Here is a 14,886-nt window from a genome sequence, read left to right on the forward strand (position 1 = left end):
CATTTCCAGGATCAACCTCCCTGGTGGTTATGGTCGTTAAGGTGTGGAGTCTTTATGGTCTGGCACAGTAGCCGCTTCCGAGTTTCGCTAAACGAAAAAGTGTCCTCCGTCAGAATGTCGACCGGTAGAGTAGGAAAAGTGGTGGTACACAATTCTTAATCACTCCATAGTGCTCATGATGAGTGAGAGTATAAGACGCAGGCCTCAGGGGCTCGTAACTTGGGAGCATGGCTTGGCTGAGTCCTGGCACTGCTTCCACGTGTGTCAGGCTCCTCACTTTCATCTATCCTTTCCAACCTCCCTTGGTCAACTCTTGCTTGCCGACCGCGACGGTATCAGAGCACTCGAGGCCTAGGGAGTCTTTCATTTTCACGCCCTTCGTGAACGTTGTCTTTCTTTGGCCGATATCTCCTTTTCCTTTTTTGAAGTGTCTGATACCTTGCATTTTTCTTTGATTAGTGTTTGATAGAGGATGGTTGCGTAGTTATATTTCTTAAAACAACAATTACCACCACCATATGACGCAATTGATAGTGATTCGTTCATCGGATGGAGGCGTTAAGGTGTTATTAGACGGGAGTAACGTAAATGGGTTTCATCCTCTCCCTGCCTCATTACCACTACACAACACACAACATGCAGACAACACATTGAAGATACAGCTCTAAAATTTGGACGCCTAAAATCAAGATCCCCAACAATTAAAACAGCATAAGTTCAATGCAGCATGTAAATGGCGATTGGAAGGATCAGCTCCAAATGAACACCCACTCCTCTCCAGCCGGTTTTAATTCGGCACAGAAAACTTGGGTTGCCCTGAACAGAGTCCAAAGCAACCATGGACGATATGGTTGATTGCTCCGTAAGTGGGTATAACTGTGGCTACAGCATCAAAGCAAACAATACGGTATACAGTCGCCGAATGAGCACTCAGGTCTTTCTCTGGATCTGTAAAGAATGGGGTATAGAATGGCTGGACAACCTTGGGTAAAGTGCACCCTAGCATAAATCACATGATTTGCAAAGGTATGTACTGTTTCTCTACGGCGGCGGGTATAAATCAAATAAATGTTACCTCGTAAGAGTGATGTTTTCATTACCCGCCAGTACAATATGACTTCACTCTGGCGTGACAATTGTAATTTAAATATATACTGTATTACGCACTTACACATATTAATATTCTTCCATCCATTTTCTAAGTTATCAAGGGGCATCACTGCCCCCACCACACACACACACATACATAGATCCCTACTTCAGTACTGTAGTTGGTCATGCATTTCCATTCCCGCTGCTACATTATGAGTTAGTCACAACATAGAGACAAAGACTCACGGTCATCACCTGATCCTGGGTCTACTCGTGGATCCACGTGATCGTCGTCATCTGGTGGCAAGCCATATCCTGATCCACTCGACTCCAGATCATCTCGAATTTCACCTTTGCCTCCGCCCGATCCTTCGAGGTCGTCGTCGTCGATGTAAATCTCATCTTTCCACGGTGTCGTTCGGCCAGTCTGAAACAAAAGGTTCAATTCAGGCTCAGGTTAAAAGGTTCAATTCCATTACAGAAACATTGCTCAGATTAGTAATTAGCTATATACAACCCTTTGATAGGTGTTGTAGGAACGATGTCTGGACCCCAAAATATTGTCAAGAGGCGGCTATAGGTATAAAGGATGTAGGATACAACGTGAGATTCGTGGAAAAAAAATCTCTGTTTAACGGGCACAATAGTTTACTGTAGTTTTTTTTGTTTTTTGTTTTTTAGTTGCTTTACGTCGCGCCGACACAGATAGGTCTTATGGCGATGAATTTTACTGTAGTAACATTGGTGAATTTCATCTAAAAATAGTTTCACACGCGTGGCCATTAACAGAACTGATGAAATGTGGAAACTGCATCAAAATGCTCTAGTGATATAGAGTGTCGGCCTTCGGATCTCAAGATAGCGGTTCAAACCCAGCACAGCCGGATTTTTGAAGGGTGGAAAGAAGTCCATTCCACACACCATGTCGTACGAAGTCGGCATGTAAAAGATCTCTGATGAGACTTTTAGTGCTTACCCGACAAAATTCATTAAAACTCAGGCACAGACGCCCAAGAGAGATTCAGTTTATGTGCCATGTAGCTGACATACAGTAAAACGGAACGTCAAAATTGACGAGCAAGCATCGAGTTGGTGTCAATTTTTTTTTTTTTTTTTTTTTTTTTTTTTTTTTTTTTTTTTTTTTTTTTTTTTTTTTTTTTTTTTACAAGCGAATGGACCACTAAGGGTCACGCTACAACTCAATTTCTTTCTCTTCGTGCGGAGTTTTCTCTGTGTCCAATACTCCTTCATGCGTTCGCTGGCCTGCTTCCGTTGTTCATCTGTCCAGGCTCTTCCGGTCTTCCTAGTTCTTCCACCCAAATTCTTGGGTGTGTTTCTGTGTTCCTAAACGTATTCCTTTCTAACATCTGGTCTTCCAAGATGCTTAACCTTTCCATATCCTTCTTCGTTTCCTTAATCCATGCTGTAGTGGTCTTTTTTTCTCCAGAAGTAATCAAATATCTGTTTGGTACACCAGTTGCGTTCGTTCTGTACAGATGTCCAAGAAACGCCAGCCTCCTTTTCTTCATGGTCTCTGAGATTCTTTCCACCTTCTGGTAAACTTCTTTGTTGCTCCGAAGTTTCCATCCGCTTTCACTTTGGACAGCTCCCATAACTTTTCTGAGGATTGTTCTTTCCAGAACCTCTAGCTTCTCCAGCTTGTAGTTCATGGACAGGCATTCTGTTTTGACCACGGCGTTGTAATGTTTTAATTTGGAATTCCAGGATAAGCACTTCTTATTGTAGATGTTTTTCGTCAAGCCGATCTTCCACTGCAGCTTTTTCTAGTCCATTCTCCTGTATCGTCTCACCAAGGTTCTTGAACTTCTTGTGTACCAGGCTTCTCACTTTCATTTATCCTATCTGACCTCTCTTGGTCAACTCTTGTTCTTTTCCGACCCCGACGGTTTTACGTATGGAGGCCTAGGGAGTCTTTCATTTTCACGCCCTTCGTGGCCCTTATCTTCTTTTGGCCGCTACCTTCGTTTTTCGAAGTGTCGGATCCCTTCCATTTTTTCTCTCTGATTAGTGTTATATAGAGGATGGTTGCCTAGTTGTACTTCCTCTTAAAACAATAATCACCACCATCACTTGAACTTCTTGACCCTTTCTATCCGTCCATACATTATTAGACTATTATTATTATTATTATTATTATTATTATTATTATTATTATTATTATTACATATTTTAGTATTTGCTTCAACCGGACGAGTTGGCCGTGCGGTTAGGAGCGCGCAGCTGTGAGCTCGCATCCGGGAGATAGTGGGTTCAAACCCTACTGTCGGCAGCCCTGAAGATGGTTTTCCATGGTTTCCCATTTTCACACCAGGCAAATGCTGGGGCTGTACCTTAATCAAGCCGCTTCCTTCCCATTCCTAGGCCTTTCCCGTCTCATCGTCGCCATAAGACCTATCTGTGTCGGTGCGACGTAAAGCAAAATAGCAAAAATTTATATATATTTGCTTCTGTTGATTTACTGGTAAAAGCAGGGTTTTTTTTTTTCGGAAATAATTGAGTAGGGTTGTAGAGAAACCATCAACCCTTAGCAAGTCGTTGAGAGAGGACATATAACACCATGATGGACAGAAACGCTAGTACTAGTGCCACCAAATGACACACCAAAACAACATGTGTGGTGTTAGAATTAGGTACTTTGATGGCTTTGGATTCCACAGAGCGAATTACGGTTGAAAGCTACGTGGACCGCTATTACTCGAGTTTCGACGTGTACACTAAAACTGAAGGAAATTATTTCAAACATCACAGCAAAGCAACAATCAAAAAATACAAATTCTCGCAGTCAGTGCACTGCGAACGATGTTCATGAGGGCGAACACAACCACTACGGACCTGGGCGTTGTCAGTGGCCCGCACTGCTCGCCATTCTCTCGCCGAGAGGCGGTATTCCTAGGTTATTTTTCAAGTCCTACTAAACGGATTGAGAAGATCAAGTGCAAAGATATTCTGGATGTATCTACTTCACTACAGGAAAGGTACATGAAATAGGATGAGCAGGTTTTACGTATATTCAATTTAAACCGTATGACAGATAAACTAAAACTTTCAAAAACTATGAATGACATCTCCGCAACACGTGAATTATCAACCCTCTGAAAATTGCGACAACCACCACAACCAAAAATGAATGTACGGAGAAACACCACACAGTTATTATGGTACGATTTATCACCATTTTCTGCACAGAAGAGAATGAGGCAAGTCATTTTATAAGCGAGTCTTATACTCTGTTTGCTGTACAAGTCCCTGTATCCCCTCGGTTGATGGAAATAACACTATTTGAGTACGTAGTTCACTTAATATGTTCGGTGTCCGAATTTCTGTCCCTAGTGATCAACAATTCTAAGGATATACAGAAAAGGAATTGAAAAGTCTTGCTGTTTGTTCGCTGCAGACTAGTGAAAGTAGCGGTTGTTGTTTAAAGATGAAGTACCACTGGACATCCATCCTCTATTAACACTAATCATAAGTCCGACTCTTCGAAGAATGAAAGTATCGACCTAAGACATGCAAGGGCCATGGAAGTCCGGGTCGGAAGGGAACAAATGTTGACCACGTGAGGTCGGATATGAAAGACGAAAGTAAGGAGCCTGGCACATGTACGTGGAACCATTGCCAGGCAAAGCTGGGAAATCCGTGGTCGCCAAAGTAACAATTTGAAAATACATTTTAATGTCGGAAATTTTACTTTAGGCTAATATTTGACAGTGATCTAACAAGTTTTCTTTTTTTAATTAATTAATTAATTAATTTATTTATTTATTTATTCGCGTCAGTAGCACAATATAGATTGCAGATGCATATTACAAAATGAAATAAAATTATACAGTTATTTACAAAATATCGGCTCAGAATTTGGCCACGGTAACAGCACTGATACTGGTCTGTGCTAGATCAAGTTCTGTGCATATGACAGGGCATAGAGGGTAATTAATAAGATGCCTTGTCGTTTGTTCCACGCCACATTCACATAGGGCCTGGTCCCCCTTCAGGAGGCCCCATTTCTTCATATTGTCCTTGGATCTTCCAACGCCGCACTTAGTCTGTTCAGTGCCTTCCATGTAATCCAGGTTTCTTCATGACCAGGGGGAAACTTTTCCTCCAATTTTAAGCGTTCTGGATAAAAAGGGATCTTCTGATTCCAGAGTAAAAGTCTGGTCTTCTTTGCATCTGCACTAGTGGGGGATGAGGAGTGCATAAAACAAGTTTTCTCATAGCCCGATGTCTGTCCTACACGTTGTCCAAATGTGAAAACAGTTCCTCATCATTCAGTTTACGACTCAATATGGCGATAAATGGACATAATTGATTCCATAATTTCCAAACTCGACTGACAGACTGCAATCCATTAAGAAAACTTTTCTCTTGACGCTCTGCAAAGCAGTCCAGAAGCGAACGATCAGGTCAGCATGAGGATTTACCCTGCCCCTTGAAACTAATGAAATAGATCATGTCATAGACGAATTAACTAAAATAGAAGATGATGCTGTTTCCAACGCTCTAGTGGATAAAATCGAAACTTGATATTTAGTTGGCAACTCCATACCATTTCGATGCTGCTGCAGATAGTAGTGAGCGATTTACAGAGAAAATGTTTTACTGCAGAATGATTAGTTCGTTTTATATTAGATCAATTGCATTTCGAAAGATAATGGAATTAGCTAGTGGTATGTCAGAAGTTGCAAATTGCTGACAACAAAACCAGAACCACACCCCAAACCACTCGGAACGACGGTTAAGGTACAATGAGCCTTATTTCAGCAAAAATCAATCAAAAACTCGAAATTTTGGGGAACCATGTAGCCAAAGATCAAAGATATTGAAGCTGTCAAGAGAAACAGAAAGATAAGTCTTACAAATCAGCAGTATTTTAATACTTCAGGTAATGCAACATATCGATAGATAAAAAGGCAATTTTCTCAGTCTGTACTAATAAACGGAAGTGACCGACATTGTAGCTATCAATGAAGGCAAGTGCGGGCCACGCACTTCATGAGTAGCGAGCCAGCTGTTACTTGGAGGTTCCGGGTTCGATTCTCTGCCAGGTCAGGAATTTTTTACTTGGCTCTGAAGGCTGATTCGAAGTCTCCTCAGCCTAGGTGTGTGAGAACAATAATTGAGGAGTTATCCGACGGTGAGGTAGCGGCCCCGGTCTAAAAAGCCAAGAATAACGGCCGAGAGGATTCGTCGCTTTGGCTAGACGTCGCTTAGTGTAATTTGCAGGCCTTTGGGTTGAGGAGGGCTGTAATGCCATGTTTATATATATAAATGAATATATATATGAAGATTGGTACAGAAATGAACATGGTTAATGGGGCATTTCTAAACATTTTAGAATCTTAAAACTGGCTAACTGTTAAGCTGGTACCCCAAGAACCGAAGAAAAAACGGAAATTCACAAAACTCTTCGAGTGGCTGAGGTGTGGGGTTCAAAATTGAGGATCAGAAGAAAAATATTAGCATAAATATACAAGCGTATGTATTTTTCTACAAGTAGGAAACTTTCTCGAAAGCCATGACCTGTAGTTTTCGTGAGCTAAAAAGTTTCCTAAAGGTCGGGTCAAAACCTGAGGTGTTGAGAAAAATTGTTAGAGATATTAAGGAGGTAAGTCTACAAAATTTCTACAAAATTTATCATTAAAGGAAGCTCTATTGAAGTATTACAGTAGGTGTAGGGGCTTGCTACAGATACAGAAAAGCATTATTAATTTGGATGCATGGGAGCTTATTTTTGTCTGCATTAGTAAATGTCAGAATTTATTAAAATACTTTAGGTGCGAGGTACCAGACGTGTGTATTAGCACGTGAAGGTATACAATTTAGATATATATAGCCTACATGAATTTGATTTTTGTCTATGAACTTAGCATTTTTGCCTCATAATTTCTACCTCGGATTTGGTATGCAAAAATCGAAAGTACCGAGCTCGATAGCTGCAGTCGCTTAAGTGCGGCCAGTATCCAGTAATCGGGAGATAGTGGGTTCGAACCCCACTGTCGGCAGCCCTGAAGATGGTTTTCCGTGGTTTCCCATTTTCACACCAGGCAAATGCTGTACCTTAATTAAGGCCACGGCCGTTTCCTTCCCTGCGACGTAAAGCAAATAGCAAGCAAAAAAAAAAAAAAATCGAGAGTAGTTTTAGTTTAGTTTTTGTGTGTTATGATATCTCGGCAAGATCGATTCAGTGCTTCAGTTCAGGGATAATCAGAGGGGTATTACGCTCTGCTGACGTAAACCTTTGGGAACACGTCAAATCTGTCGTGTATTCGGATGCTGTTGATGATCCAATTTGACGTGCGCGCATTGCGGCAGCCTATCAGAAAATACGCACTACACCAAACATTTTGTCATCCCTGCGAGGACGAGCGAAGACTGTTACACAGACTTTACTTACTCCTTCAGTGTGACCTAATGTAGTTGTACTTCCTCTTAAAGCAAAAACCACCACCACCACCACCACCACCACCACCACTCCCTAACTATGCTACCATCCTGGGAGAATGCACTTACTAATTACTTGAAGTTATCTACAGGTCATTCTGTCCACTTAGTTTTCTTCCCTACTGACATCAGTTTAGTCTTGGAAATTCTAATTTTCATAAACTCGCTGCATCTCTTTGAGGGCAGGCTTTCAGCACCATCTGCCATTAAGACAAAGTCGTCGGCATAGGCCAAACTGCTTACTGGATCCCTCTCTACTACTTTATTGTGAGTGGCGATTATTGTTTTAATAATAATAATAATAATAATAATAATAATGTTATTTGCTTTACGTCCCACTAACTACTTTTACGGTCTTCGGAGACGCCGATGTGCCGGAATTTAGTGCCGCAGAAGTTCTTTTACGTGCCGGTAAATCTACCGACACGAGGCTGACGTATTTGAGCACCTTCAAATACCACCGGACTGAGTCAGGATCGAACCTGCCAAATTGGGGTCAGAAGGCCAGCACCTCAACCGTCTGAGCCACTCAGCCCACCTATTATTGTTTTACGAGGAAGTAAAACTAGGCAACCATCCCCTACTACTTTATACCTTTCGTAATACCATGTATACTATGAACAATATGTGTACATAATGACATTTAGCGTCATGGCTATAAATGTGAACTCTGTCCACGGTCGTCTACAAATAGGGTTGATTCAGTTCCGAGTATGTCTTGTATTAGATTTAAAGAAAATGTTGTGAAGACTTTTGGCATGGACGTGTTTTCAGGCTGTAGGTCAATCTGGACTTAGCGTCGTCGATTTAGCGTGGACAGAAAGGAGACACCGTAGTAACCAATGTTCGTCTTCCGTCATCTTCTTCCTCAGGTTATTACCAGAACACTGCCTTCTGTATACAATAGGTCCAAATGACGCCGTGTTTTGAACGAATTTCCACTATTTTTGACTGGCGTTTCGTCTACGCCACAACAAAACCGAACGTCACCGAAGGCAGCAGAATTTGTCTCGTAACACATAATTTGAGAATATGAATGGCCATAAAATTATGCGCTAAATCAGCGACCATTTCGTTGGATGTAGTTCTTGATAGGTGGTGCTATCTTGTGACATGGCATGGGCCTGTTGTGTGTTGGATCAACTGCCATATTGTTCGACGTAGATCATGCCGCTGCATATTTCTTTCGATTTATCAGAACTCGTGTTCTCCCCTGTGGGTGGAGTCAAGCCTTGCTTATCTGTGCTGCCTGCATCTTGTAAAAGGCTACTAAGAGAGGGACAACGCTGAAAGGCATAACATTCTATAATGAATTACGTATGTAAGAATGTATGTTAATTATTTGCGCAGGATATTTCATTTTTCAGTAAAATCCTGCGGTAGAATTTTCTAGAGCTTCGGCTTACTTTTCTTTCCAGTGTGGCAACGATATAATTCTAAATGTGTCTTGATCTACAAACGCCAGTTAAATTCCCCCAAGATGTGAATGCAGACCGGGACCGCTACCTCACCATTGGATAACTCCTCAATTATTGTTCTCACATACCTAGGCTGAGGAGATTTCGAATCAGCCTTCAGAGCCAAGTAAAAATTTCCTGACCTGGCAGAGAATCGAACCCGGAACCTCCAGGTAACAGCTGGCTCGCTACTCATGAAGTGTGTGGCCCGCACTTGCCTTCATTGATAGCTACAATGTCAGTCACTTCCGTTTATTAGTACAGACTGAGAAAATTGCCTTTTTTATCTATCGATATGCTGCATTACCTGAAGTACTAAAATACTGCTGATCTGCAAGTCTTATATTTCTGCTTTTCTTGACAGCTTCAACATCTTTGATCTTAGGCTACGTGGATCCCCTAAACTTTGAGCTTTTGATAGATTTTTGCTAAAGTAAGGCTCATTGTAACTTAACCGTCGTTCCGAGTGGTTTGGGGTGTGGTTCTGGTTTTGTTGTCAGCAATTTGCAACTTCTGAGATACCACTAGCTAATTCCATTATCTTTAAAAACGCAATGGATCTAATACAAAACGAACTAATCATTCCGGAATAAAATATTTTCTCTGTAAATCACTCACTACTACCATTCGTTACAGCAGCATCGAACTGGGATGGAATTGCCAACTAAATATCAAGTTCCGATTTTATCCACGAGAGCGTTGGAAATAACACGATCTTCTATTTTAGTCAATTCGTCTATGACAATCTAATTTCAAGATGTCCGCCGTATCACGACTTCCACTGGTCACAAGCGTCAAGAAAAGCATCTGAAAATTTTATTGGGGCTATATGCACTAAAAATGTTTCATGGCGTATCATAACAAACGACACGAGCAATACTAGTTAATAACATTGTTCTCAACAGTTACAAGAAGAGAACAGAAGGTTTATCACGTTACAAATAACGACATGTTTTAAGAAACCAAGAGAAATACGCGTTTATCACAGGTAGTTTTACCTCATTCCCCTAATGGAAATCTTGTCCCAAGGGCATTATTATTATTATTATTATTATTATTATTATTATTATTATTATTATTATTATTAATAAGCTACATACGGAGCCTTAACCAGGCGTCTAATATTTTTACAATCTTAGTTCACAAATATTTCTTGTTCCTGTGATCATGTTAGATTTCACTTATAGCAGAAAAAGAACTCCTGATGAACAATATTATCTTCTCAGAAACAGAGGAAGAATGAAGTGGCAGAAAAAAGAAAAAAGTTTCCTTGTTTCAACAATCCTTATTTCGTTGAATACTGCAGCTGGCAACGAAAAACTCACATTATTATCTGTCCAACGAATGCCCACGACACAGGCTCACATAAAATACCAATGAAGCTGTACTTCCTCGAATTCCAATGGCCAATTCTAGGTATAACTTATGAAGTAACTTCGATCAAAAGTTAGAAATAGACATCGGTGAACGTTTTAAAAAGTGAAGAGCACACGTATACACTTCGTCATATTATTAAAATGAATTTCTGAAAGAAGTTTCTGGAAACTGAAATGGAACAAATTCTCTCTCACAACAGAAATATTGAACAAAACATAACATAACCTTTATGTTTTTCAGTCTGTCGAACACAAGATATCAAACACTAATAGTTCCACTAAAAACAGTCTATTCGTGATTTTCCAGATATATGTTCTAATGTTTTATAAATTTGCATCCCGTATTCGACAGACTGGTTATTGTAACCAAGTCGACATTGACAGCTTTAATTTTAACAACAAATATTAAATACGCAATAATTTTCCATGAATTCTTTGAACAGATTATCTCTAAGATAAGAGTTTTTTCCTAGTTATCACACTGATATATTGAAACTGTTTCTGAGAAATAACACGCCATCAATAAAGAAGAGCTTCTCAAGCAAGCTTTTTCCTTGTTATGGAACACAACTTGAGCAGTTTACGTAATAATGAAACATAACCTACACAGAAGTTCAGTAAGAATGATAGGCCCGTATTGTTACCACCAAACCCCTTATTACGCAATATGAAGGCTCATGCTCGTTCGCTGCGCCAGTAAATTGCGGCTATGAACGATATAATTAGGATACGTCGTCACGTCACAGTGTTATACGACATAAATCAAATTAAGATCTTACCTAAAATCTACGTGATTGGTGAACTAAGGCGGTGTGAACAGTCAGCAGGCACGGCCTCCTATGGGATGCTGCGAGGCAAGGCGAGGATGTCGACTGGTCTAGACCACAATCAATCAATAATGTCGCTGGCAAAGCAGCGTTACCAACGTAATAAAAGCCTACAGTCACAAAATTTGCAAAACCCATCCCGTTATTTCTCGAAATTACCACAGAACAGCTGTTTCAAGAACAGAGTCTAATAACATGCATATATATGGATGGCTTCCAGAAATGATCGCTACTTTTCTTGGAATAGCGAAACAGCTCTCCGTAGGGCTGGAATATACGACAAAATGTTCTGTTCTATTTGCTGTTTTTAAGAAATACCTTATTGATCGTTGCTTTTAAAGGAAGAAAACGACGAGGTTATGGTCACCTCTCAGGCACTTCGACTTGCGGAAAATAATTATAATCTTGGCTACCCTGTGCAATTTGATTTGATGCCATTTATCCTGCCTGCGTGTCCATTTCGACGTTCCATTTTAAGCTATCAGATGGCAGGGAAACTAGAAGTTTATTGGGCAACCTCTGGCTGAGTTTTAATTAATTTTGTCGGGTAAACACCAAACGTGTCACCAGAAATCTTTTACATTACGGCAATATGGCCTACGACATGGAGGTCTAATGGTCTTTCTCTCGCCCTGGTGCCAGGTTTGACACTGCACCAATGATCCTGAGAGGGACCTAAATAAGAAGAATGATTTTTCTTTTTACTATTTGCTTTTGGTCGTACCGAAACAGATAGACCTTACGGCGACGATAGTATAGGAGTGGGAAGGAAGCGGCCATGGCCTTAATCAAGGTACATACATACATACATACATACATACATACATACATACATACATACATACATACATAATCATTAAAGACTGTTATGCCTTTCAGCATTCAGTCTGCAAGCCTCTGTGAATTTACTAAACGTCGCCACAATCCTCGATTTGCAACTAGTGTTGTGGCCTCATTTAGTTCTATACCTCTTATCTTTAAATCGTTTGAAACAGAGTCTAACCATCGTCGTCTTGGTCTCCCTCTGCTTCTCTTACCCTCCATAGCAGAGTCCATTATCCTCCTAGGTAACCTATCCTCATCCATTCGCCTCACATGACCCCACCACCGAAGCCGGTTTATGCGTACAGCTTCATCCATCGAGTTCATTCCTAAATTAGCCTTTATCTCCTCATTCCGAGTACCCTCCTGCCATTGTTCCCACCTGTTTGTACCAGCAATCATTCTTGCTACTTTCATGTCTGTTACTTCTAACTTATGAATAAGATATCCTGAGTCCACCCAGCTTTCGCTCCCGTAAAGCAAAGTTGATCTGAAAAGAGACCGATGTAAAGATAGTTTCGTCTGGGAGCTGACTTCCTTCTTACAGAATACTGCTGATCGCAACTGCGAGCTCACTGCATTAGCTTTACTACACCTTGATTCAATCTCACTTACTATATTACCATCTTGGGAGAACACACAACCTAAATACTTGAAAGTATCGACCTGTTCTAGCTTTGTATCACCAATCTGACATTCAATTCTGTTGAATTTCTTACCTGCTGACATCAATTTAGTCTTCGAGAGGCTAATTTTCATACCATACTCATTACACCTATTTTCAAGTTCCAAGATATTAGACTGCAGGCTTTCGGCACAATCTGCCATTAGGACCAAGTCGTCAGCATAGGCCAGACTGCTTACTACATTTCCACCTAACTGAATCCCTCCCTGCCATTTTATACCTTTCAGCAGATGATCCATGTAAACTACGAACAGCAAAGGTGAAATATTACAGCCTTGTCTAACTCCTGTAAGTACCCAGAACCAAGAACTCATTCTACCATCAATTCTCACTGAAGCCCAATTGTCAACATAAATGCCTTTGATTGATTTTAATAATCTACCTTTAATCCCATAGTCCCCCAGTATGGTGAACATATTTTCCCTCAGTACCCTGTCATATGCTTTCTCTAGATCTACGAAACAAACACAACTGCCTATTCCTCTTGTAGCATTTTTCAATTACCTGGCGCATACTGAAAATCTGAACCTGACAGCCTCTCTGTGGTCTGAAACCACACTGGTTTTCATCCAACTTCCTCTCAACGACTGATCGCACCCTCCCTTCCAAGATGCCAGTGAATACTTTGCCTGGTATACTAACCAATGAGATGCCTCGATAGTTGTTGCAATCCTTCCTGTTCCCTTGCTTAGAGATAGGTGCAATTACTGCTTTAGTCCAATCTGAAGGTACCTTACCAACACTCCACGCTAATTTTACTACTCTATGAAGCCATTTTATCCCTGCCTTCCCACTATACTTCACCATTTCAGGTCTAATTTTATCTATTCCTGCTGCCTTATGACAATGGAGTTTATTTACCATCCTTTCCACTTCCTCAAGCATAATTTCACCAACATCATTTTCCTCCTCCCCATGAGCTTGGCTGTACGCAACACCACCAGGATGATTTCCTTTTACATTGAAAAGATGAGTTCACCTGAATTACTCAAAACACTGTTCATTTCTTTTTTCCCTCCCTTCCTTTCTTTATTACTGTCCAGAAAGGTTTCCCTGCTGCTTGACCTAGCCTTTCCAGGTTATTACCAAAATCTTCCCATGACTTCTTTTTGGATTCAACAACTATTTGCTTCGTTCTGTTTCTTTCATCTACGTACCAATCCCTGTCTGCCTCGGCCCTTGTTTGGAGCCATTTCTGATAAGCCTTCTTTTTACGTTTACAGGCTGCTCTCACTTCATCATTCCACCAAGATGTTCGCCTTTTCCCATCTTTACACACAGTTATTCCTAGGCATTCCCTTGCTGTTTCTACTACAGCATCCCTGTATGCCACCCATTCACTTTCTATATCCTGAACCTGCTTACTGTCTACTGTTCGAAACTTCTCACTAATCATATCCATGTACTTCTAATTTCCTCGTCCTGGAGATTTTCTACCCTTATTCGTTTGCAGACAGATTTCACTTTCTCTACCCTAGGCCTAGAGATACTTAGTTCACTGCAGATCAGATAGTGGTCTGTATCATCGAAAAATCCGCGAAAAACTCGTACATTCCTAACAGATTTCCTGAATTCAAAGTCTGTTAAGATAGTCTATTATGGATCTGGTACCCCTAGCCTCCCATGTGTAGCGGTGAATAGCCTTATGCTTGAAGAATGTATTCGTAACAGCTAAACCCATACTAGCACAGAAGTCCAGCAAACGCTTCCCATTCCCATTAGCTTCCATATCTTCCCCACATTTACCAATCACCCTTTCGTATCCTTCAGTTCTATTCCCAACTCTCGCATTGAAATCGCCCATTAGCACTATTCTATCCTTGCTGTTGACCCTGACCACGATGTCACTCAATGCTTCATAAAACTTGTCAACTTCATCCTCGTCTGCACCCTCACATGCTGAATACACGGACACAATTCTTGTCCTAATTCCTCCCACTGACAAATCTACCCACATCATTCGCTCATTTACGTGGCTAACAGAAACTATGTTGCGTGCAATGGTATTCCTGATAAAGAGCCCTACCCCAGACTCTGCCCTTCCCTTTCTAACACCCGTCAAGTAAACTTCATAATCTCCTATCTCTTCCTCATTATCTCCCCTTACCCGAATATCACTTACTCCTAGCACATCCAGATGCATCCTCTTTGCTGACTCAGCCAGT

The 14,886-nt window shown here is 40.9% G+C and overlaps 1 protein-coding gene and 1 long non-coding RNA gene across 4 annotated transcripts in view; one reads left to right on the top strand and one right to left on the bottom strand.

The window, feature by feature from the left end:
• LOC137502430 (uncharacterized) overlaps positions 1-14,886 on the top strand; it is a 156,579-nt gene that overhangs the window by 75,620 nt on the left and 66,073 nt on the right. The window lies entirely within an intron of this gene.
• Positions 1-14,886, bottom strand: part of Sdc (Syndecan) — a 324,323-nt gene that overhangs the window by 31,968 nt on the left and 277,469 nt on the right. For 2 of the 3 annotated variants that reach the window (XM_067154838.2, XM_067154836.2), the window contains exon 2: positions 1,339-1,519. In XM_067154838.2, the coding sequence (XP_067010939.2) occupies positions 1,339-1,519 (181 nt within the window). The remainder of the gene's footprint in view (positions 1-1,338; positions 1,520-14,886) is intronic. The other variant, XM_067154839.2, reaches the window with a different exon arrangement.

Source organism: Anabrus simplex, chromosome 10, assembly GCF_040414725.1.
Source record: "Anabrus simplex isolate iqAnaSimp1 chromosome 10, ASM4041472v1, whole genome shotgun sequence".
NCBI classification, from domain to species: domain Eukaryota; kingdom Metazoa; phylum Arthropoda; class Insecta; order Orthoptera; family Tettigoniidae; genus Anabrus; species Anabrus simplex.